Here is a 26,391-nt window from a genome sequence, read left to right as displayed (position 1 = left end):
TTCTTATTGACTCTCCTATCTCTCCATCTGGGCTGTTTGGTGACTCAGTGAACACCGTTGTCACCCGATTTAAGGAGGTTAAGAAACACGAGGAAGCGTTTGTCCAGTTTCTTCCTCGTCGCACTCAAGGGGAGGGGCCGTCTGCCACCCAGCCCCGCCCCGGTCCTTCAAAACCTAGGGAAGTAAAGAAGCAGAGCGTAGCGGACCGTGCTCCCCCTCGCAGGGATTGGGGACAGGTTCGCGGTGCTCAGCAACCTCCCAAGCCAGACCTCAGGGCTATCATTAACAGAAAGAAGAAGTCCTGATGGTCTGGCGCCCAATCTGGTGGGGGTAGCCCCCCACGGGATGGGGCACATGCAAGATCTTTTCGCCCCTTCCCGTTACCCTCACAAAACCTCTCCATCCCCGCCACCTCTCGTGCTTCGGGGGGCAGCGGTTTCCAGCGAAATGTTGGCTGTTCCGTTGTTTCCTGCCGTCATTCAGGACACGGAACATCCAACATCCCCTCAAAAGGAAGTATTAAAATTGATACCACTCTCAGAAAGTCTGGCAGCGTGGAAACTTCTGCCAGGCATTTCTGCGTGGGTATTAAGCACAGTACAGATAGGATACAGAATCCAATTTATTCGTCGTCCTCCACGTTTCAACGGCGTGGTCTTCACTTCCGTGAAACCGGAGCTGATGCATGTACTGTCACAAGAGCTGCAAACCCTTCTGAGCAAAGAGGCCATAGAACATGTTCCTCCCCCGGAGAGAGAGTCAGGCTATTACAGCAGATACTTCCTGGTTCCCAAAAAGGATGGGGGGGTGCGTCCAATCTTAGATCTTCGAGGCTTAAACCGTACAGTCAAAGCGCTCAAGTTCAAGATGTTAACTGTCAAGACGGTCGTGACGCAAATTCAACATCACGATTGGTTCGTCACGATCGATTTGAAGGACGCTTATTTTCACATAGAAATATTGCCACAACACAGGAAATTCCTGAGGTTCGCTTTCGGGGGCGAAGCGTACCAGTTTCGGGTTCTTCCATTCGGCCTGGCCTTGTCACCCCGCACATACACGAAATACATGGATGCAGCACTGGCTCCATTGCGACTCCAGGGCATTCGCATTTTGAATTACATCGACGATTGGTTGATACTAGCACAATCGCGAGAGATGGCGCTCCAACACAGAGACATCGTGTTAGCTCATCTAGTTGCTCTAGGGTTGAGACTCAACACCAAGAAAAGTGTTCTTTCTCCTGCCCAGAGAACGACTTATCTCGGGATTGTTTGGGATTCGGTCACGATGCGGGCACAAATGTCTCCCGCTCGAATCGAGACCATTCGGCAGACCATGAGCAAAGTCAGGCTAGGCCAAGAACTCACTGTTCGTCAGTACCAAAAAATGTTGGGTTTCATGGCGTCAGCATCCACGGTGATTCCTCTGGGGCTGTTGCACATGAGACCATTTCAGTTGTGGCTAAAAGCCAGAGGGTTTCATCCAAGAGCCAATCCTCAAAGGCACATAAAAGTGACGCGCCGCGGGCTTCGTACACTATCTCTGTGGGTCAGACCCCGGTTCCTCGCCTTGGGTCCCACTCTAGGGGCGCCGTGTCGTCGCAGACTGCTAACGACGGACGCCTCCCTGATGGGCTGGGGAGCGGTCTTAGATGGCCGTCCAGCTCAAGGGGAATGGGGAGGTCATCAGCTCGATTGGCACATCAATTGCCTCGAGTTGATGGCCGTATTTCTGGCTCTGAAATATTTTCTCCATCAATTGAGGGGCTGTCATGTCCTAGTGCGGGTGGACAACACAGCAGCAGTCTCTTATATAAATCACCAGGGGGGTCTGCGCTCACGCAATCTGAACAGAATAGCGAGGCAGATTTTTCTCTGGGCCCAGGACAAGTTCCTGTCACTCAGGGCAGTATACATTCCAGGGCATTTGAATGTGGGAGCAGATTTACTGTCCAGACAGACACTACCGACAGGGGAATGGAAACTCCACCCGGAAGTAGTGAAACAGAGAATCGTGCGGAGGGCACGATATTCCATCCCAGGCCCGACCTGTGGAATCTTCATGTTTGGCCCCTGATGGGAACCAACTGAGGGACACTGGGCTTTCGCCTGCTGTTATTGAGACTATTCTGAGTGCCAGGGCTTCCTCCACTAGACAAAGTTATGCCAGTAAATGGGGTGTTTTTGAAAGGTGGTGTGTTGTACACAATGTAGATCCAGTCAACTGCCAGGTTGCTTCAGTTCTGGACTTCGTGCAAGAGAAATTATCAACAGGCGCATGCCCTGCTACTCTTAAGGTTTATGTGGCCGCTCTTTCGGCTTGCCACGCCTTAGTTGACGGGGCGCCGCTCGGGAGACATCCTCTGCTCTCTCGCTTCCTTCGTGGGGCCAGGCGACTGAGGCCTCCAGTAAAAACCAAGATCCCTTCGTGGGATTTAGCTATAGTCCTCGAGGGTCTGGTTGAAACCCCCTTTGAACCTATAGAGTCAGCGTCTGATAAACTTCTGACTCTAAAAATGGTTTTTCTAATGGCAATAACTTCCTTGAAGAGAATTGGGGATATGCAGGCTCTGTCTATCTCTCCATCCTGCTTAGACTTTGCCCCAGGAATGGTGAAAGTGATTTTGCATCCTCATCCTGATTACCTGCCTAAGGTTCCATTTTCGTCTATACATCCGGTCATTCTAGAAGCCTTCTGTCCTCCACCATTTACAACGCCGGAGCAGGAGAAATCTCATAGACTGTGTCCAGTCCGTGCTCTTCAGGCTTACATCCACCGCACTAGCCAGTGGCGTAAGTCAGAGCAATTATTCGTCTGTTATGGTGGTAGTAACAGAGGAGGAGCTGCTACCAAGCAGACCATGTCTCATTGGGTCAGGGATGCAATTGCTTTGGCTTATGAGGCGCGCGGTCAAGCTTCGCCTATAGGTCTCAGAGCTCACTCTACCAGGGGGGTCGCTTCTTCTAGTGCTTTGGCGAGGGGTGCCCCCTTACAACAGATTTGTGATGGGGCAGGTTGGTCCGCTCCGCACACATTCATAAGGTTTTATAGTTTGGATGTTCATGCCACTCCGGGCTCTCATGTCCTTGAGTCAACATCACAGGCTAGTGTCTGAGGCCTTCTTGCGTTCTTGTGAGCACATGCACAACCGTTGGGGTCCAGACATGTTCAAGCACGGCGGCGTGGGTATTCTCGTTCCCAATGCGCTGAGCAGCGCAGCATCGATTGTAGCTTTCGAAAGGGAACGATCTCGGTTACTTCACTGTAACCTTGTTCCCTGAGAAAGCGGAACGAGATGCTGCGCTGCTTGCCGTGCTGAAGATGTCCCAGGACTGCTCTTCAGACAAAATATCCTGACGATGCACCTGCGGCTAATCTATTTATAGCCTCGTGTTGCGGGTGCGCGCCGATGACGTCATCGACCGAGGCTATATTACCTCCGGGTCAATTCTATCGACGTGTTACACACAATATTCACAGCTGGTCACGATTAAAGACGTTCCCAATGCGCTGAGCAGCGCAGCATCTCGTTCCGCTTTCTCAGGGAACAAGGTTACAGTGAAGTAACCGAGATCGTTTTACTTAACTATAATAACCCATTTTAAATATAATAAAAATAATTATTTAATTAAAATAAATAAGATTTTTCAAATAATTGAAAATATAAATAATTTAATACATCATTTAATTATATATATACATGTATATGTTTCTATGTCTGATATTGATGAATAATTAGGTCAGTGTGTCAGCTGGGTTTGTTCACAGTATTTTTTTTCTCTTTTTCAGATAATGAATTTTTCTTTCTTGACAACGACATGAAAATATCCAAAGTTGCCCCTGGCGTCTGGAAAAAAGTGCCCACTACCACATTTGTGCTTCATTTCCGCATCAAATTTTTTGTGACGGATGTCTCATTTCTTCTGTAAGTCTCTGTCTTTCCCTCATTTAATAGTGTGTTTTTACCTGTTCCTGTTTTTTACTGTTTTCAACTAAAAACTTTACACTGAAAAATAATACCGTTATCGTCTCTCATCGCAATCTACTGGCCTGGCAGCAGAATACATTTTAAAATTCAATATGTTTTATGCCCTGTTTACACGAGAATGGTCGCGGGTGAAAACGTAAAAATATTTTATCAGATGTGCCTTTCGTTTACACGGCGGCGGCGTTTTTGGGGCTTAAAACGCAAAAAAGTGAAACCCCCCTCCAGAGTGGAAATCTTAAAAACGCGCCAAACGTCGCGTTCCCGTCTAAAGGGTAAAAACGCAAATGTGCTCACGGTGGCTCTCGTCGCGTACGCGTTTACGTCACAGGCAATGCGCCAGTACAGGAAAATAACAACCAACATGTCGGATTATTTCCATACGTCGAACCTTCAAGTTGCCCTAGCAGCTCTGATAAACGTGCAAGAGTCTTTTTGCTGTTCGCTTCGCCATGTTTTGATTTCGCGCTACTAGGGAGAGAAGTAGAAGGAAGGTTTACGCAGGCGCGCGGACTTGGGGCCCTATTTTAACGATCTGAAACGCAAGTGTCAAAGCGCAAAGCGCAAGTAACTTTATGGGTGGATCCCGGCGCTGTTGCTATTTTCCCGGCGGGATAAATGCCTCTTGCGCCTGGCGCAAATCTAAAAGGGGTTGGTCTGATGTAGGTTCATTATTCATAGGTGTGGTTTGGGCGTAACGAGAAACAAACCAATAAGAGCTTTATATCACGTTCCCTTTAAGAGCATGATGAACGAGGTGCGCTTGTTCCATTGCGCAATACTATTATAACGGCGCATTTACCAGGCGCGCTTCAGAATCGGTTCTCAGCCGAGGAGTTCGATGTTCTCGTCAGGGCCGTAAAAGAAAGAGAAGTGACATTGGGGATGGGATAAACCCACCCAAATTAGCTTCGGTTAAACATGCATATAATAATTTGGTTAAATGTGTAAGCTTTATGCCTATTTTTCCCATCGTCATGGACACAACAATGATTTCCCTCGTGTTTTAATATTTTTCCTTATAATAATGTATCATTTGCAAAAAGTTAAATGCATCTGTGTAGATGAGAGAATCATCTACAGTGTATGCGCGTTGTTCACACACTGTATTATGGCCAAGCATGCGCGCTTAAAGTAGCATCTGAATGTACGAGCAACGCGCCATTGACTTTTTTCAGGTCAGTGGCGCAATTGTTTGTATAGAACAGCAAAATAGCATGAGGGAAAGTTTGCGCCGGAACACGCCTCCTCTTTGCGCTGAACCGCCCCGGGGAGCGCGAGTGTATTTCTTAGTTAACCGACGTATGTCTGTGGAGGGAAAAGTCAGCTTCGCGCGGGTGCAAAATAGGAATGATACATGCGTCAGTGTACAAAGTCATTTGCGCCGGGTGCAAGATAGGGCCCTTGGTGTTGTTGTGTGGCAGTGCTTCACATTGCCACCTAGCCGCCTGGAGTGCATACTACATCGAATTTCACACACTTTTGCGTCACCATATGCACGCAGATTTCCCCCCCATAACACTCGTCTAAACGCAGAATAAAAAGTGATAACGCAACGCCACTTTTGCGTTTTCTCTTCAGATCGTTTCTGTGTAAACATAGCCTGTAAAATGCAAATGAAAAACGTTTCCGCTTTTAGTGCATCGTTGTCGTTTAAGTGTACCCTAACTTTGCCCTTCGTCGTGGCAGACACAAGCTGACCCGTCATCAGTACTATCTCCAGCTGAGACGGGACATTCTGGAGGACCGGCTGCCCTGTAACGAGGAGACCTGCTTGTTTCTTGGTGCCTTGGCTCTTCAAGCCGAGTTTGGGGACAGTGTGCCGGAGGTATACCAGATCAGTGTGATTTAGTATCACTGAGATATGTTATCATTTCATACAATATATTACATTTCTCATTTTCATTTAGTTTAAGTTGAAGTACAAAAATAACTAAAACAAAGAAAAATAATTATTCGTCAGTATCAGAATTAAAACATTAAAATTATATATTTTATATTAAATTATTTATTTATTTATTACAATTATTTGAAAAAGATTAGTTATATAAATTAATATTTTGAATTAGTTTTTTGGTTTTTAAATTTTTCATTTTAAGTTTAGTTAAACTTGGTGGCATTTTGTTGTGTGGTTTATTTATTTATTTATATTTGTGTTTAATTTGTATTTTTTTATTTTATTCATCTTTTATTTCAGTTTTAGTTTTAGCTATTTTAGTACATCCAGTAAAAGTAAATTAGAAACGGGCTGAAATAAAATAAGTTTATTTTTTTAAATTTTATTTGATCTCAGTTAACGTTTATTTTAAATCAATTAACAAAAATGTTTTTTTTTATGATTTTAGTTTTACTTAAGTATTAAAACCCTGGTCTGGTATTTTGAAATGAATGAAATAAATATTTAATAAAAATAAATAATATTTTTCAAATAACTTTTAAAAACACAATATAATAAATCATTTATATATATATATATATATATATATATATATATATATATATATATATATATATATATTAAGACATTTTTTGAAATACTGACATTGATGAATAATTAGTTTTAGTTATTTTAATACTTCAACCGAAACTAAATGAAAATGAGAAATCTTGCCTTGGCATTTAGCTGAAATAAAACATGACGGCGCTTCTATGATTTGTGTTTATTCTCAGTGTTGCTGTGCTATACTGTATATCTGTGCAATGATGTCACACCTATAAATGGTGCTGAACGTTTATAAATAATAACATTACATCTTCAAGAAGCATTGAGAATGTCTTAGCTCAAATTTATATTTAGCTGATGCTAGATGGTTGCGTAATGCACTCATTTATATAATATTTATGTGTGAATACTTGTTTTAGAAAGATTCAAAGAAAAAGCATGTTTTCTGTGTCTCATGAAGGTCTATGGGAAGAACTACTATCAGCCAGAGCACTACGTCTCCAAGAGTGTTTTGCAGAAAATGGCAATGCCTTGCCTGAAAGACGAGTTGCTACGGTTACACGCCATCAATGCAAACATGGCTGCCGAGGAGGCCGAGATCGAGTTTCTCAAGGTTATATTCACTTCTGTTCTTATTGACAGCCCGTATGGTATGATTCCTTATGAAAGTATAAACTTTACCTTTATATGAAGTACAGTATGTAGGGTAGACTGGGGATAATTGTCACACATTTATATTTCTGTTGAACATTGAACCATTAAACCATAAGAATGCTCATTATTGGCAACGGGGCAAGTTGTCACAATGGAATCTGCCATTAAATAGAGCTTTTCAACCAAATGAAAACAGTAAAACAATTATTAAACAACAACAATGCAAAAGGTAACACAGAAATATCAAATCAAAACATAAAAATGTTAATAATAAAATAAAATAAAAATGTTTACTTAACATTTATTCCAAATTCTAAATCTTGAGAATATGAATAATTCAAATAATTAAAAATACATAATAAATAGTTATTAAAAAAATAAAAAAGCGCAAAAGTGCACACATTTGTGTAATTAGACTTCTGACTCAAAACCTCATAGTTATTGAGATATAGCCTACATATATTGTGATAACTCACCTCAGACTCCCCTATATATGAAAGTCATTTAAGACACACTTAAAAATATCAGATCACGGCTTCAGATAACAAAATATCAAACCAAATGCCTGCATCTGAAATAAAGATACAGTACATTTTACAAAAAGTAAAAACATTTTTAAAAAATCTACATTTTTGCTAGGTTGTAGATTATATGATATACAGATATACAGTTTAAGACAAAAGTATTAGGTAATATTTGTCACTCAAGTCACTGCAAAAATGGCTCTGAAAAATGTGAGATAGTGAAAATAAAGAACGAGAAGGATGGAAAATGTGACAGCTGCATTTGTTTGTGCTGCTCTTCATCCTCCTGCCATCTATTGGATTTATTTAAACCCATAATGACTCAGCGGGCTACTGGCCAAATATTTTTACAGACACCATTAGGTCTGAACAGCTTTTCTGAAGCGTTGATTGGCAGTGGGTGTCCTACATTACATAATCTGTCCAGTTGACTTGGCAGCACTGCCTCGACTCCCCCACAGAGCGTGCAGCAGCTTCCAGCGTACGGGGAACTGTTTCACCGTGTAGCCCGTGAGAAGAAGCCTGTGTTTGGAGAGCTGGTCCTGGGAGTGTGTGCCAAAGGCATCATTGTGTATGAAGTTATAAATAACTCCCGCACCGCAAGCCTTAGATTCCTCTGGAGAGAGACCAGCAGCATCACCTCAGCCGTGAGTCCACACTAATGCAGAACACTGTATCATCTTTACAGGTTTTTTGTATTTTCGACCAACATAAAAAAGTTCAAACATGTCCTCCTATCCAAGTTGATTGTGCATATTGGACGTGTCTTAAGTAAGCTATTCGTACGAGGATTTTGCCTTGAATATACAAAGTTCTTTTTTTTTTCGTCCAGATATACATTATTTTTAAAAAGTCAAAAAAAAAATTCTTTGCAGGTTTAAAAGTAAAATAAATGTATAGGAAGTGTAAATGCCCAATAAAAAAAGTCTTGTTTATGTATTTGTGTGTGTTTATATATATATATACTTTTTTCACCAACTATAAATTTATGACTTTAAACCCTTCAAAGAAATATCAAAATTGAAGGAAAGAAGGTAAAGAAACCCCTTTGGTAAAAGTAGTTTGTAGTTAGTATAATTTTATTATTATTTATTTAAAAGAAAAGTTGTAAACCATCGCTAAGAAAATGTCACAATATTCGTAATTCAAAAATTAAGTATATTTGTAAAAAATTATGCAAAAGTTCTGTAAGATTTTTGTAAAGTTTTAATTTTTTCAGTCTCTTCTGCTCACCAAGGCTCCATTTATTTGATTAAAAACACAGTAAAAATTATTAATATTGTGAAATATTATTACAATTTAAAATAGTAGTTTTCTATGTGAATATATAGTAAAGTATAATTTGTCAAAACTGAATTTTTAGCATCTTTACTCCAGTCTTCAGTGTCACATGATCCTTCAGAAATTATTCTAATATGCTGATGCTTAATATAATATGATGATGCTTAATTATTATTGGTGCTCGATTATTAATAATGGTTCTTATTTTTAATAATGTTTAAAATAGTTTTTGGTGCTTACTGTTTTTGAGGAAACTGATACTTTTTTAAGGATTCTTTGATAAATAAACCATTCAAAAGAACAGCATTTATTTGAAATAGAAATCTGTATCATTATAAATGACATATATATATATATTAATATATATATATTTTTTCTTTTTTAATTATGTTGATAATTATTAAGTTGTGTGAATTAAACTGAATTAAAAATCTGATAAATAGAGGACTGTATGATGTTGGCCCACACAATAATTCTTACTCCTTTGTTCTAATCAACACAGAGACGTAAGTTTGTCATTGAGAGCAGCACCTCTAAAAAGAAGCACACCTTTCTGACCGAAAAATCAAAAGTGGCCAAATACCTCTGCGAACTCTGCTCCGCACAGCACAAGTTTCACAAGGAGATGAGCTCTCGCCAGCTCACACACAGCCTCACTTCAGGTTAGTCCACATCCACTCCAATAAAGCTGTTCAATCCAAAGTTTTAAGAAACTCTTAGTTGGGCTCTGCTCTGTTAGTGGTTCACCAGTGTAATGTGTCTGTAGAGGAGAGTATTGTGCAGTATGCAGCCATGTGTCGAGCTCAGAACCACGAGGCTGCGCTCAACAACGGACGCCTTGATCCCGCTGCCGACGACTCCATGAGCAAACTCTGTGAAGACATCGCTACCCGCCTCGAAGCAAAGATCAAGCTACAGAGAGACTTATTAGACTTCACCGGGTGAGAAAAAACTCATGCATCCCATGTGCTACAACCATGAACCATGTCTGTCTTTGCATTAAAGAGGTGTTTGGGCTCTACTAGAATAGGTATTTTCCCCTATTCTCCATTGTTGCAGCTCCTCTCTTCCCAGTCTGTCAGTAACACTCTGGGCCCGGTTCCCCGAATTAGCGCGCTAAGAAGACTCGAAAGATATATCTTACCAAAGTTGTTTAGGTTCCTAAGTGTGTTCCCCGAAGTGTCCCTTAGGAAGCTTCTTAACACGCTGCCTCTTACGTTCGACTTTACAAAGGCGCTGTCCCAAGTGAAGGTGCTGAATTAGTTGGCATCGATTGCTCAGGAATCGATTTTCCACTTCACGCGAAGGTGCATTACGGTGTTAAGAAAGACAACACGTTCTATGCAAATGAAACATTCCTCAAATGATTCCAGTAACATTTATTTTAACATAGTTTAAGTTATCAGTAAAATATAGACTATTAATTAAATTATCAAATTGTCAGTAATATGTTCACACGATATGTTGTGACGGGTAGACGAACCGGGTATCCCTCGCTAATCATTCACACTCCTTATCCCGTTGTGCCACTTGTGCCGCTTCTTGACATGGGTTTAACGACTTCTAAAAATTATGTAATACACTTTTATATTAATGGTAAGGTACTTTACAATCAGAATTGATTGGCAAGCAGCTGCAGTTACTTCTGTTTAATGCGATATTGATTGCCACTGGTTAATGTTTTCAATAAAAAGCAACCTCTCTACAAGGAACAGAGAGAGAGAGTTAGATACAGAATATGGTGGGGAAGCAACGTAAAAAAAGGGCACCAAGCTTCTCCATAATGAGTTATCTTGGGAGGCGAATTTTTTTTAATATAGCCACGTCACGGCAAAATGTCAAAAGGGCTTAAGTTTTGCCGAATAAAAAAATTGACACGGACTAAACGGCTCCGCGGCCGCCACCGTCTTTGATTCAATACAAGGACACGTTGGATCGCTGCCATAGGGTCCTGGAGTGGATAGTGTAGTGGCAGAGGCCTTGAAACATGAAGAGAAGTTCTGGAAGGCCGCCTACACATTGCTAGGACAGATATGGAGGACCGAAGTTATTCCTACTGCCTGGAAACGGGTGACCATCATCCCGATTTCCAAGAAAGGGGACAAGTCTGAGTGCAAAAACTATCGTGGCATTAGTGTCCTGTCGATCATTGGTAAGGTATTCATGAAGATCATTCACCGTAGGATGCTTAAACGCCGTGAGGAAGCGGCGAGAGAAGAACAAGCGGGATTCCGGCCAGATCGCAGCTGTTGCGATCAGATCTTCTCCCTGCGCCAACTCCTCGAAGAAAGCATCCGATGTGGCAAAAGAACAGTGATGGTTTTCATTGATTTCTCTGCAGCCTTCGACAGCGTGCACCGCCCAGCCTTATGGAACACACTACGAGCGGAAGGGTACCCTCCAAAGATCAAACGCCTCCTACAGAACACCTATGAGGGGTCTACCAGCCATGAACGAGTTCAAGGAGGAGTGACAACTGACTTTCAAGTGAATTCGGGAGTTAGACAGGGCTGCATTCTTTCTCCCAGCCTGTTTAACATTGTCGTGGACTGCATCATGAGGCAGGTCTTCTTTGGACGACGCGGAGTGAGATTTGGAGCTTGGGTTGCCGAACATGCCACAGATCTGATGTATGCTGACGACAATGTTTTTCTCACAGATGATGATGCCGAAGCCTCCACAATTATTCGGGATATCGTCGAAGAAGCTACAAGATTTGGGCTTAAAATCAACACTGTCAAAACAGATGTTATGACTTCAGACAACTCTCCGGCAGTTGTATACCTTAATGGGATCCAGCTAGAGCAAGTCGAAACATTCAAATATCTGGGGTCGACCATTCAAGGTAACAAGATCGCAGCATCAGTTGACATTACCCACCGAATCGGATCTGCAACTTCGGCCTTTGGTTCGACTTCCTGGTGCATCTGGAGGAAAAAGTCTCTAACAACAGCAACGAAGGTTCATTTATACCGCACTCTGATTCTACCAATCCTCCTATATGGAGCAGAAACTTGGGTACTCTTAGAGGCAGACGTGAGAAGATTGGAGGTGTTCCAAATGCGCTACCTCCGCCGGATTCTTGGAGTTACACTCCTTGACAAGATCCCGAATGAGGAAGTTCGCCGTCGCTGTTCTCACCAACTGGAAATCAACGTATTGATTAAACGTGCCCGCCTCCGATGGTTTGGACATGTTTGCAGGATGGATGAGCACCGTCTCCCATACCGCACCCTATGGCGAACCAGGCCAGACAGTTGGAAAGTATTAAGAAATGCACCTAAAAAGACGTGGATCATACAAGTGGAGATGGATCTAGCAGCATACGGTATTTCACCCGATTATGCCAACAAGAACGCGGCTCAGGACAGGAAACAGTGGAGAAAGATCGTGGAGTTCGTATGCGAAGGCAATTTCCGTTCAGCACCCACGGTTCCATATAACCTACGGCCACGTTAGGACTACGGAATCACGGGAGAGAAATAAAAAATAAAAAAAACAGCGAGGCACTAAATCACTCTCCAGAACATTCTCATTCACGGTTCCATGCTGGTGGAATGATCTCCCCACCCTCGTCCGTAATGCAGAATCCCTGACAGCATTCAAAAGACAACTGAAAACTCATCTCTTCCGTGAGTACTTAACATAACATTTTTTTTTTTTATTACAAAAATTTCTTCTCTTTTAAATCTTTCCTCCCCTTTTAAATCTTCCCTTGTCTGGCTTTTATTACTCTGAGCAATGCCTGAACTTTGTATTTTGAGCACTTCTTGCGTCGTTCTTCCCTCTTCACGATGACTCGCTTGCTTTAGTCCTCGCTTTGGATAAAAGCGTCTGCTAAATGACTAAATGTAAATGTCTAAATGTAAATGTGACTTACAGAAGATATACTTAGCGTACAAACGTGTCGGGAATCGTGCCATCACGTTAAAAGAGAGGTTAAGGAATAAGTTAAGAACTACTTAGCGATAAGAGCGTTTGGGGGAACCAGGCCCTGTTTAGTTCCTGTCTCTATGAAGCCCCGCCTTCTGAAAAGCACACTGTGCTCTGATTGGTCGGCTAAAGTAGTTTGTTGCGATTGGTCAAGCACTTTGAGTGTGTCTGGGAAATGTCCCGCCCCTTACCAGAACGCATGTTTCAACACACTACTAAATAACTCAACCAGGCCCCGCCCCTTTATTCTGTGTATTAATTATTTAAATGAGGAATATTATGATGTTCGTTCCCGGAAGAAAACTCAAGACTACAATGGTGCCGTTTCAGGGAGTTCAGAAACACTGATATAGAGAATAACTGCCTTTTGAGGGAGTTTTTCATGTTCAAACAGGAACATTACACACTAAAGGAAGAAGACCATGTAAAAAAAAAGCATAATAGGTCATCTTTAAGGCAAGACATTACAGGCAAAACCATTGTTTTTTCAAACCATTGGTAAGTGTTGGGCTATTTTGCTTCTAAAAACATGTTGTCTTTCCTACTATTGTGAAGACGACATCCAAAATTTTTACATTTTAGTGTTAATCTTCTTAATTGCATCTGTAGATTTCAATTACAATACATATCTCGCCTTGAGTCAGAAATCTTTTTATACATCAAACTTTACTGTTTTGTACATATCTGTACTCTGAAGTTTTGTACTGAGGGATTTGTTTATATATATATATATATATATATATATATATATATATATATCTCATTCCCCTGGTTTATATAACATTTTATTCCTAATAACATGGTGTAAATGTTTTTTTGTTTTTTTTTGCTGTTTACAGTATTTTCTGATTTATAGAGTGATTAAAATAGCTATCCCAACTCCCCTCTGTAAAAAAAGTCATGTTGATCCATTCTTTATCCAATGTTCTCATTGTGTCTTGTCTGTTTGTTTCACGTCTAGATCCCAAAGTCCAGCTCTACAGAGAAGCTCTTGTAGTTCTCCGAAGCGTTGCTCTGAAGTCCCTTCGATGTACTCTCCTTTAAGAGGTAGGATTGACAATCAACCCATAACATGAACGTGTTTCATTGTGAAACAAACAGCGCAATGCAGTGTGACCTTTTCTCACAGATACTCCAAAAAGTTCCCGACCTCCAGAGAGGGAAATAATCTATGTTTCCCTCAAAAAGGACCCCAGAATTGGCCTTGGTAAGTGTATTATGGATCATTACTAACTGATATGCATTGAATCTTCTCAAAAAAAATTATTTGCACTCTATTCTGATGGGTAGATTTAATTCCATGTTTTGAGAAAAGACTACTTCATTTATCAGCCATGACACGCTAAAAGAAAATAGGTAATTCCGCATAACATTTGTCAATACATTACAAAATGAACTTTCAAAAATGAAAGGGTAACTAAACCCCTGGTCAGAGCCTGACTCCCCCCACTGGCAATATTTGAAAAATGCTGGAAAAGTGGGCAGAGCCCAGCGGAGGGGGCGTGCACCTGAGACGCATCTGTCTGTATGGAACTTGCCTATGTCACCAACAACCCTTACGTCACGAACCACTCCAAACATCCAATAGGAAAATTCAACTGCAGTAGCCACCGTTCAACCTGAAGAGGGCAGCACTCAGATGTTTTTACACCATATATTGTAGAATTAAAACACTTTATACACAAATGTAAAAAAAGTTACTTGAATCATTGAACAGTACTAATAAAGCCCCATTCTTACAGATCATTAACTAAAAAAAGTTGGTTTAGGGTTTAGTTACCCTTTAAGTAATATAAACTTTAAATATCCACCATAACTGAACACTATCAAGTATTTTCTATTTACTTAAAGAGACATTAAAGAGGACCTATATTTTTTACATGTTTTTTTTTTTTTTATTGTGTAATGTTGCTGTTTGAGCATGAAAACGGTCTGAAAAGTCACAAAGTCTCTCCAGCGGGAGTTATTCTCTATAGCAGAGTCAGTGTTTCTGAACTCCCTGAAACGCCTCCATTGTAGTCTTGAGTTTTCTTCCGGGAACGAACACCTCACAATATTCCTCATTTAAATAATTAATACGCAGAATAAAGGGGCGGGGCCTGGTTAAGTTAGTTAGTAGTCTGTTGAAACTGGTGGCTATTGTAAGGGGCGGGACATTTCCCAAACACACTCGAAGCTCTTGACCAATCACAACACACTGCTCCAGCCGACCAATCAGAGCACAGTGTGCTTTTCAGAAGGAGTGGCTTCATAGAGTCAGAAACTAAACAGAGCGTTACTGACAGACTGGGAAGAGAGGAGCTGCAACAATGGAGAATATGGGGAAAAAATTTTTTTGATAACCTATTAGACCCCAATAACAAAATCAAGCCTTTGAAAAAGGGAATAATGGGTCCCCTTTAAATAACACCTAAATTTCAACATTTACTTTTCTGATCCAGTCCAATGGAAAGCATGCTGGGAACTAAACATCCATGCAACAAAAATGATTCAGATAGTCCCAACACAAATGGATAAATTAAACCTCAATATTACATATTTAAGTGGATTAAACACAATAAAAGTACAAGCAGCATAATTTTTTACAGCATGCATACAGAATATTAATTCACTCTTTCTTCATTTTGCCTCAAGGTATTGTTATTGTTGGAGAAGACAACACTGGGAAACTGGACCTTGGTATCTATATTGCATCAATTGTTCCCGGAAGCCCAGCTGACCGAGATGGACGCATCAAACCAGGTGAATCCTTACAATCATCAGATTATTTTGTGTTAATAACATCCAGACATGACCTCAGAAGTCGCTGTATGAACATTTGTGAAGGCGAGCTCCATGTTTCCGTCAGGTGGTCGACTGATCTCTCTCAACCAGCTCAGTCTGGAGGGCATGTCCTTCAGCGAGGCCGTTGACATCATGCAGAACAGCTCCAGTGAGGTGGAGCTTATTGTCTCGCAGCCAAAAGGTACGATCATGCTTTTAAATTATTTATATTCTGCTGCACGTGTGATATAACATCAGTACACTCTAAAAACAACACTAATAATTAACGCTACAGTTTGTATCATTTTTTTTTGAGTTATGACAACCTCTAACGAAATTATTTTCAACTAATGTACTAAAAAAAAATTGGTCATATACTTTTTCTAAGAAATTGCTTGTACATTTTATAAATAATTACAAAGAAACAGCAAGAGACACATTGATGTAAATTTGACATTTGTTAGACTGAAAGAGTGTTTTCTTGTAAAACATACTCCAATATTCTTTGCAACTTACTTTTTTTGCAGTGTATATTGTGTTGAAAAACTTAAATTTTGAGTAATCAACTCAAAAAATTGTGTTTATGCTACAAATTATTAAGTAGTTCCAACTAATTTCAACATAATTGAGTGGTGACCCTAGAAACAAACCAATGCATCTTATCTCTATCATTTAAAATGAATAACTAACATAGGATGTACTAAATGTAATTTATTTATTATGTAAATGTTATGAACAAGTAATACATTACTTGTCACTGGCATGAGCGCAGTCATTGTTCATATGCTCAGTGTAGTTTATATCAAACACAAACTAACCATGAGCAGCATGATGGTAACCACAAAATCTTCAACATAACAAAACTCTTTTAACTGTAAAACATTAGAATATGAAACAATAACTAAATAAATTAATAGCAATAAATAAATAAAAAAACTTAAAATATTTTCCTTAAAATAATAGATAAAAATGCATGCTGGGATCTAGAAATTCACTCGCCAAGTTATCAAGACAAATTCTACTCAATTTCTAAAGTAAAAAAAAAATCAATTTAGGCAGACATTTCAGTTTAAATAACACAATATTAGATTGATGAAATGATCAACATACTGTCAACAGAACAATATTTTTTTTTATTATTAAATCAACCAACTAGAATTTTTAAAGGAACACTCCGACTTGTTTGGACTTTAGCTTATTCACTGTATCCCCCAGAGATAGATAAGTCCATACATACCTTTTTCATCTCCGTGCGTGCTGTAACTCTGTTTGACGCACCCACCGCTAGCCTAGCTTAGCACAAAGACTGGATGTAAATGGCTACAGCTAACATACTAATCCCAATAAGAGACAAAATAACGCAAACATTTTCCTATTTACATGTTGTGATTTGTATAGTTACAGGGCGTACAAATAACAAGGTCATTTGAGACATAAACATCTTTTAAGCGTATAAATATTGTGAACTATATTCTTGGAAGGCGACGCACTGCTACTTTGGCGGAGTGATAACCGCAGCACCTGAGACGCGCCGTGCTTTCGGTGCTGAGGAGCAGAGAGTTCGTTCAGAGTTGGAGTAATAGAGTCAGCAATTAATTCACTAGATAGTAAAAGCATAGTTTACAATCATAGGTGTTCGCTGTATATTGTAAAGAGCTGTGACAATAAACAGGAGAGACCAGGTAATACCATGATGTTTCATAGAATTCCAACCAAAAACGCAGACCTGATGAACCAATGGCTATACTTGCTCTGGATATCGATCCCAAACTCACCTGAAGAGATCATCAAGGACCATCGTGTTTGCTCAGTACATTTCACTGAGAACGACTATGTTGTAAAAATGGAATTTGCTACACGGACCATGAAACGCGTGTTGAAGGATACGGCCATCCCATCGATAGCACAGACGGGACAAAGTGGATCACCTGTGGCTGCGGTACGTGTTCCGTTATGTTTTTAGATGACTAGCCTACTGTACAGGGCCTGAAGTTAACTTATTTGACCACCTGCCACAGTAACTTTTTACTTTACTTTAACGTTACTTTTTACCAGACAAATTTTTTTTTTTTGCCCCATAAAGATGAAAAATAGAAATCACACAAACATTGTTCTTTAACTTGTAAGAATACACATTTAAGTGCTGTCAAGTTATTAACGAAATCATTATAAGTAATAATAACTCTTAAGGGGGTCGCACACCGGATGCGTCACGCAGAACCAAGTCTTTAAAGGGTAATTAAACACTAAAACAACTTTTTTTAGTTAATTATCTGTAAGAATGGGGCTTCATAAATGCTGTTCATTGATTCGAGTAAATTTTTTGACATTTGGGTATAAAGTGTTTTAATTTTCAAATATATGGTGTAAAAACGTCTGAGTGCTGCCCTCTTCAGGTTAAACGGAAAGCTCCTGCAGTAGGGCTACTCTCTGACGTAGAATACTCTCTGACGTCACTCGGTCACGCCCTTGGTGCGAGCTCACCACGCCCTGGTATAAAAGCATCTGGTTCCGTCAAAACTACTGTAGCGAGTCAAGAGTTGGAATTACAAGTATTGAAAATGATCAGGATAGATACTGTATATATTAGCATCTAGTTAGCATAGCATTTATATTGTTATTTAGATTATTTCGTGTAGCCTAGGTAGTTAATCTCGCCTATCGCTCCAGTGTGCAACCTGCATTTTACGTGGGATTGCTTCTCCAACGCAATGGAGGTGGAAATGGGCTTCTCCACACAGCTCGCGCTGCCAAACGCTGCTCTTCCTGCATTGACTCCACCACCGCAGCGGCGTCATGATGTGAGTGAGCATATGTTTTTAATCACAATTTATGTTCCTTCTTATTAGGCTAAAGTTAATCCTCTGGTGTCGACAAACGCGCCGGCGCGATTTGCTGGTTATTTTTTTCACATAGAAGCCAAATATTGAACGTAATAGTAATAATAATCCTGGAAAAAATTACCTCAAAATGACTGAATATAAGAATAATCGGATGCCGATCGCGATGCGGGAGTCAAGACCGCAGTTTGAGCTGGTGTCCACAGACATTTCACCCTCGTCCACTTCAGGTGAAGGTGGGGGAGAAAAGTTCTCGACTTCAAATGACCGCTCTGTTGCAAAGCTACTTGCGTCACTCCATTTTAGCTAGTTTGACAGCAGCTGTCACTGCGGGTCTCAGGTGCAAAAATGAAAATTGAAATGAAAATTGCTGATGTTATCGGACAGACGCAAAAAAACAACAACTAATGAATCACTCAATTCTCATTGGCTACCCGCCAATGTGTCAGGTAGATTGACAGTTTTACCTGCCAATTGCAAAAATCACCCGCATTTGGCGCGTGGTCAGGTGTTAATTTCAGGCCCTGCTACTGTAACAGTGCCATCAGCAAGATCTAATGTAACGTTAGTGACACTATTATATGAATAGGGTGGTAACTACTATTGCAGTTGTTCCCGGGCTCCATGTATCCCCTGTAATGTTAGTATTGTGTTGTGACCAGCGCGCTCTATCGCCCCAGTAACAAATGAGCGGAGCTAGAGGTAAACAAGAGGAAGCAACAGTGCGTCTCTCAGGTGCTGCGGTTATCACTCCGCCCAAGTAGCAGTGCTTCGCCTTCTGAGAATATAGTTCCCAATATTTATACGGTTAAAAGGTGGCTGTGTCTCATATGACCTTGTTATTTGTACACTCTGTGACTATACAAATCACAACATGTAAATAGAAAAATGTTTGCGTTATTTTGTCACTTATTGGGATTCAGGGACGTGCACAGGGGGGTTGCTCAGGTTGCCCGGGCAACTGCCCATATGCCCTTCTCGACTCAGGTTGCCCTTCCGAGAAAAAAATAATAAAAATCGTACAATGGCTGCAGAATTTCACATAGGCCTAGATACATTTTTTATTTATTTTTTTTAAATCGCAAAGCCTCATTCACTTCCATTCGTGCACCGAAAGTGAAAGTCAGTAAGGTAAGGGCAAACTGTTTACGTGGCTGCAGCGCTGCACGCGACGCGTGATTTTTTTTCCCAAACCACTTCAGCGGAAATCCCGCCCTGCAGCCGATTCTAAAGTTTTCATTGGTCATGTCAATCACTGTACTGATTGCCTACACCAAACACTGATCCCTAAACCTACCCGTCACTGTAACCTAAACCAATGAAATCGGCTGCAGGGCGGGATTTCCGCTGAAGTGGTTTGGGAAAAAAAATCACGCGCACGCGACCGGTGCGTAAGACCCATAGACAGTAAAAGAAATGGACACAGCGACCTCGTTGATTTCAACGGAGAGAGTTGAAGCCGAACATGGGCACTCACTTCCTGATAGCCAAGCGTTCTGCGCAGGCTCAAACTGAGCTTGATGACGTAGATGTCACGTGAGCAACCTGACTGACAGTTGTAAATCTTCTAGTAGCTGTGCCAAGACAAATCTGAATCACCCATAGACAGTCACCCAACGTTAATCGTGCACAGAGACGGTGAAGCGCGACCTGCAGCAACTTTTGGTAAGTATTCTGATTAATTATTTTGTCATTTTGCTTAATATTTATTTATTTAAAATTTAACGTCAGTACGCCTGCGAGACTGTGCGAGCTTCTCCTCCTGTCTATACGGTAATGTCTCTATTGTGCGACATGAAGTCGCGTGGTTATGACGCAATTTTTAGCCTATTTTTACAAGAATGGCTTCTACGGGGCCATAACGTAAGATACAAAGTAATGGAGCCTTTTATACATTGTCGTGTTTCTTTAGAAATAAATAATGGAAAAATGAAGTCTTTGGACGCCTCAGATGTAAAGTTATTCGCTGTCAAAGTGACGCCAAAATGAATGGGAGTCAATGGGATGCTAACAGCAGGTGATAGCCAGCTACAATGGCGGCCCCTGGAGGCAGCTTCAACTTCCGCCTGATGGATTACCCCCTTGGGTAAGACCCCACAAATTACTTAAGGCCCCGCCTCCATCTCGTGTCATAGCGTGTCAATTAATGTGTACAACATCCATGACAAAATGAAGCGAAACTATCCTTCTGGTCACGAAAAGAGGAAGAAGAAAAAACCCATGAGAGTGAATTGCGGGAACAACAATCAGGTAAACTTGTGTTCTCTCCTCTCTAAGTTTGATGTCAGCAAAGTTTGATGTTTTTCGGTCTTGCTAACCTAGCTGGGCAGGCAGTGCATCTCTTGCATCACTTTGTGCCTGACAAAAGTGAGAGTAAAATAAAAAAATGTATTACGTTTGTTTTTGATAAACGACAAAGTGCAACGGTGTTTGTTTACTGCAGCTCGGAAAACATAACCGCGTCGCGTGTGTTATCGTGCGTTCATATGCGCGTGCACGAAATGAAACTCGCATTTTTCAAGCAGAAATATGTGGAGACCAGACATACTGTACAATACATGCACGTGAATGATGGCACTCCCAATCAAAGTCACATTTATAAAACAAGAAACTGATTATCTAGTCTCAGTGTAGTTAAAAACTCTAAACAACTGCACTAATTATGCAAGATAGAAAGCAATGTATTGACAATTTGACATTGATTGACTATTGATTTATAGGCTATATTGAATTTAAAATGTTGATTAGCTGGACATACTGGTCAATATGGATGCACATCCCTCAGTAAATAATAACCATAAATCAAGAATTGCTTCAACATGCATAATAATAAATAAATAAAAATCATACTGATGCCGAAAATACCCAGGCTGTAGAGAGAACCAAAGTTAATCCCAAAAGCCAAAGCTCAGGGTTATAATTTATTATTTTCTTCTTATTTATGTTTACGTTAATATTCACTTGTTATGTCAACATTCTATAGAAAATACTCTATTCAAAAAATATTGTTTGTTTGAACCTCATTCTGTTCTATATTGTTGTACTTATTCTTTGACTGTTTTGTTTCAAGGAGGGAGGATTGTATTGGGAGCACTGAAGTGTCAGGTGTGATTGTGTGGCAATGGCAAATGGTTTACATAGCTCACGGCGTCACAGGTCAGGTAGAGGGCCCCTTTTGCTTAGGGCCCCAGGGGGAGTTCAGGATCGGCCCTGGGTTTAGCAGTCGATTCTGTTGCCTACCGGAATTCCTGTTCCCTTTACGCAATCATACTAAAAATCATGCATAGTTGCCCGTAGCCTACCATCAGAACTGAATACGAGCAAGAAGCACAACTGAATGTAGAGGAAGCCCTTTTTTCAGGTCAGAGCAACTGCCCCTCATAATTCCTGTGCACGTCCCTGTTGGGATTAGTATGCTAGATGTAGCCATTTACATCCAGTATTTGTGCTAAGCTAGGCTAGCGGTGGGTGCGTCAAACAGAGTTACAGCACGCATGGAGATAAAAAAGGGTATGTATGGACTTATCTAACTCTGGGGGAAACAGTGAATAAGCTAAAGTCCAAAAAAGTCGGAGTGTTCCTTTAAGATGCAACCATACATGTATATGAAAATTGCGTTGTGAAATCATCAGCTCTGTATAAGCGTGAAGGCGCTGGTCATCTAGCGGAGAGGAACTGCGTGTCGCAGAGCACTATCCTGGCTGACAGTGGGGCAGGGGACGAGTATCTGGATGAGCTGGTCAGTGTCATGATGACCCCTAAAGGCACCAGCAGACTTCACGTTCCTGAGGTTCGCATTATAAACGCACAGGTACTGAACATGTTCCTTCAGAGGCTGGGGAAATGTGGCTAAATGTGGTGTATATATTTGTGCTGTGTAGATGCATGATTGTATCTTTATCTATAGGTAATTTTGGCCTACATTTATTTTTGTAAAAATAAAAAATTTATATATTTTATGTAAATACATAAAACATATTTAGTGCTTTATAGGTTCTAAATACACAGTTTTAAATGACAATTTTAGCTTGACAGTTGACAGTTAATTACAGTTAAATATTTATTTTTTTCTTTACTTGTTTAGACAATATGGTATGGTCCATGACTATTTCACTGTTTAGATCATCAATGTTTTTAAAATGTAATTATTCATATTTTTAAGGTGGATTTAAGGGTAATACTTAACAATAATATGTCATATATTAACATTAGTTAACACAGTTAACCTGAACTAACAATAAACAATACTTCTACAGCATTTATTAATCTTAGTTAATGTTCATCTCAACATTTACTAATACATTTTTAAGATCAAAATTTGCATCTGTTAACATTAGTTACTGCACTGTGATTTCTACAAAAATATGAAGCAACACGACTGTTTTCAACACTGATAATAATCATAAATGTTTCTTGAGCAGCTAATCATCATATTTGAATGATTTCTGAAGGATCATGTGACACTGAAGACTGGAGTAATGATGCTGAACATTCAGTTTTGATCACAGGAATAAATTATATTTTAGAATACATTTAAATAAAACAGTTATTTTGGTATGTGCCTGAGGTTAAAGAATCGTGTGTGTGTGTGTGTGTGTGCGTGCGTGCGTGCGTGCGTGCGTGTGTGTGTGTGTGTGTGCGTGCGGGCGTGTGTGTGTGTGTGTGTGTGTGTGTGTGTGTGTGTGTGTGTGTGTTTGTGTTCATGTTTTTCTATCCCGGTGGGGACTTCAACCTGAATGCACACAGACTCATGGGGACTTGTGTCACAGTGGAGACCTAAATAGAGGTCCCCATGGGTAAACAAGCTAATAAATCATACAGAATTAGTTTTTTTGGAAATGTACAAATGCAGACAGTTGTGTGTGATGGGCAGGTTTAGGGGTAGGGTTAGTGTAAGGGGAGAGAATATACATTTTGTACAGTATAAAAACCATTAAGTCTATGGAGAGTCCCCACAAAGATAGTAAACCAGACGTGTGTGTGTGTGTGTGTGTGTGTGTGTGTGTGTGTGTGTGTGTGTGTGTGTGTGTGTGTGTGTGTGTGTGTGTGTGTGTGTGTGTGTGTGTGTGTGTGTGTGTGTGTGTGTGCGCATATGAGAGAGATAGAGTCATGTCTAATAGTTATGTCCATTCTTTCTGTTTGTTTTAACAGGATGATTATTCCAGGACAGCGTCTCTGATCAGCCTGAGACCTGAAAAGTTTCTTGTGATGCTTCAGAGATCTGGAGGTAGTCTGGGCATCAGTATCGCTGTAAGCATACTTTTTAAAGGTTTCGAGACTAAACAAAGTGGGCACGTATAAATTTTTTAATAAAAAAATAGGAATTCAGATGACACGTCTGTCTTAGGTTTTGGTTATGTTTATGCTTTCTTGTCTTTTATTTCGATATTTGTCATAGCCTTGTTTCCTGGTGGGTCATGTGATTTCCCTTGTCCCTCATGTGATCTTGTCTTTTGGTCATTTAGTGCACTGTTTGGTTTTTTTGTCATGTTTTCATTGGTTTATTGTCTTATCTTGTTATCAGTTTTGACTTTTCATTGGTTCATGTTCATTAGTTACAACTAAAAAGGTCTCAGGACCCGACGCAAAAGAGTGATTCATAAGACAAGATTTGAATTGCTGAGTGCGGATACGGGAGGGAAGTTATTGATCTGTGCGAGGGAATCGGAAGAAAGAAATGACTTGTGTGCTCGTGCAAAATATAATTATCTAATAATAACAGCACACAGAAGTCCGTCACTGCAGATCTGAAACATAGTGTATGTGGAAATTAGAAAAAAATAGCCTATAGACATCAGGCCGACACATCGGAGTTCACAAAAGTTATCTCGAAGCGTTTGAGACTGATATCCAATGATGTTATTCTGTGTGAAAATGTTGTAGGCCGGTCTCCAAGTCACAAAACGTCTGGCCTAGCAGTGGAATACAGCGATTTTAGTCGTTTTCGAGGATCCGTGTGAATGGGAATCATTTTGACAATGGTGTCGTCTGTATGCGAAAAACACAAAGGAAAATATTTTCCATTCTTAGTACATTGTTGTTGTGTAAATGTACCCTAAATTCATTTTAAATGTAAGTGTATTTTCCATATATACTTTATGTAGCAAGTATATTAGTGTACTAAATAGTGTACTTATATTCAATGTACTACCCATGCTAAAGTTGACTAAAAAGAGGAATAAAAAAATCATCTTTTGGAAATTGATCTTAAATCCAACCTTTAAGGTCACCAATTTTCTTTGTGAATGAATAATGTATCGTAAATAAATAAATGTTCTTCCTTAAAATAAAGGGTGCATAAGTCAGGACACCCCTATGTCAAATTCCCATAGAGACAGCAGATTTATATTATTAAAGGCCAGTTATTTCATGCATCCTGATAAAGTTTCCTTGGCCTTTGGAATTAAAATATCCCACATCATCACATTCTCTTCTCCATACCTAGAGATTGGCATGGGGTACTTTCAGTTAGCCTAATAGCTGGTTTGATTTGCATTGAGAGATGATCTTATGGAAAGTTCCCCATGCCAATCTCTAGGTATGGTGAAGGGTGTGTGATGATGTGGGATATTTTAATCCCAAAGGCAGGGCTCAACATAAAAAAAAATCCCCACTGGCCCCCAGGGCCAGTAGATCAGAGTTTTACTGGCCCCTTCTATATTTTTACTGGCCCTGAAAGAAATAGAAGGAAAAGCACTTTTCCATTAAACTGTATTTATTGTATACATTAGGATTAATTTTTCTTGTCCCCTTACAATGACAAACTAATTATTGATACATGGGTGATGAGTAACGTTACATAGGCCTATTTTCACTTCAAAATGGCGAAATAGGACGAAAGTATATTAGTTTGCCTGATTATTTTTGTCATTCATTTAACATGTATGACCTAAAAAAGCTCTGAATAAAAAAAAATAAAAAAATGAAGAAAAAAACAATGTTGAAATCGAATGATATGGAAACAAATATAGGAAATGTAATGTAGGCTATGCAATAGGCTATATTATGTGCAAAAAGGTGGTTAAAATCACATTACATTCTAAAATTGTAACATTACAATCTAAAAACTTTGTTTTTAAAATGACGAAAGGCTAAACCAAAAATGAAAATAAAAACAAAAGCAAACACTAATTATTTTAGCCTGCATTTGATTACCCCATTATAATGGTCACTTTCATAAAAATATACTTGTAGGTTTAAAATTCCACATATGGCACATTTATTGTCTCCAACAACAAGTATTTTAGCAACATCTACAGTATATTTTAGTCAGAATTATTACGCTAGTATTCTATCGTGCTCGTCTGTTCGGCGCGCGGCGGCGCTCATTAACGGAAGCTTGAATTTTAGCGGAGATTCACTTGCAGAAGCTCGTCCTCTCCTGACAGTGAAATGGACATATTTGTTTGACTTTCTAACATATACAGATGCAGAATATACCAGTGAAATGTAAGTTAAGCACTGAGGAAAGCACCACGTCTCAAACGCATTAAACAGCGCAAGTATTTATCTGTCAGTCAGCAACAGTATCTGTCAGAGCATCTGCAGGGCAAGCTGCTTTAAACTTGTTAACTATATCTTACCAGTTATTTTGAAGCGCTTAATACTAGCTTGTTTCATGTTTAGGACAATTGTACTATGTTCTTTCACTGCAGGAGCTCACACTGCGTACTCCGCTATATTTAAGATGTGCTCGTATCAAACTACTGTATCGATATAAACGGTATTGCCTCATTCCATATTGTTTAAAAAAAATCGATATATTGTACAAACTCGATATACTGCCCAGCCCTACTAGGAATGTCCTCTTTCTCGTATCAGCCTCGTAGTTCTTTGGCATTTGAACACGTTATAAATTATTATCAATATTTCTAGGGACTAAGTTGGCCTACTTTTTTGTTTTAAAAAAGTATACTTTAAATTGAGTGCTCAACTAGTATAGATCACGTATACAACTAGTATACA

General features: G+C 39.9%; 1 protein-coding gene across 2 annotated transcripts in view; it reads left to right on the top strand.

The window, feature by feature from the left end:
- The window catches only part of frmpd2 (FERM and PDZ domain containing 2), a 59,890-nt gene that overhangs the window by 22,274 nt on the left and 11,225 nt on the right, over positions 1 to 26,391 (top strand). For both annotated transcript variants that reach the window (XM_077224618.1, XM_077224619.1), the window contains exons 11-22: positions 3,793 to 3,928; positions 5,678 to 5,816; positions 6,892 to 7,044; positions 8,071 to 8,256; positions 9,393 to 9,552; positions 9,657 to 9,831; positions 13,785 to 13,870; positions 13,953 to 14,030; positions 15,458 to 15,565; positions 15,672 to 15,788; positions 22,059 to 22,237; positions 23,578 to 23,676. In XM_077224618.1, coding sequence (XP_077080733.1) covers positions 3,793 to 3,928; positions 5,678 to 5,816; positions 6,892 to 7,044; positions 8,071 to 8,256; positions 9,393 to 9,552; positions 9,657 to 9,831; positions 13,785 to 13,870; positions 13,953 to 14,030; positions 15,458 to 15,565; positions 15,672 to 15,788; positions 22,059 to 22,237; positions 23,578 to 23,676 — 1,616 coding nt within the window. The remainder of the gene's footprint in view (positions 1 to 3,792; positions 3,929 to 5,677; positions 5,817 to 6,891; positions 7,045 to 8,070; positions 8,257 to 9,392; positions 9,553 to 9,656; positions 9,832 to 13,784; positions 13,871 to 13,952; positions 14,031 to 15,457; positions 15,566 to 15,671; positions 15,789 to 22,058; positions 22,238 to 23,577; positions 23,677 to 26,391) is intronic.

The sequence above is a fragment of the Siphateles boraxobius genome, unplaced genomic scaffold (genome assembly GCF_051911475.1).
Source record: "Siphateles boraxobius isolate OS27281-9 unplaced genomic scaffold, OSU_SipBor_1 90, whole genome shotgun sequence".
In the NCBI taxonomy this organism is placed as follows: Eukaryota; Metazoa; Chordata; class Actinopteri; order Cypriniformes; family Leuciscidae; genus Siphateles; species Siphateles boraxobius.
The sequence above is the reverse complement of the archived record's forward strand: the minus strand, read 5'-3'. Positions and strand labels throughout refer to the sequence as shown.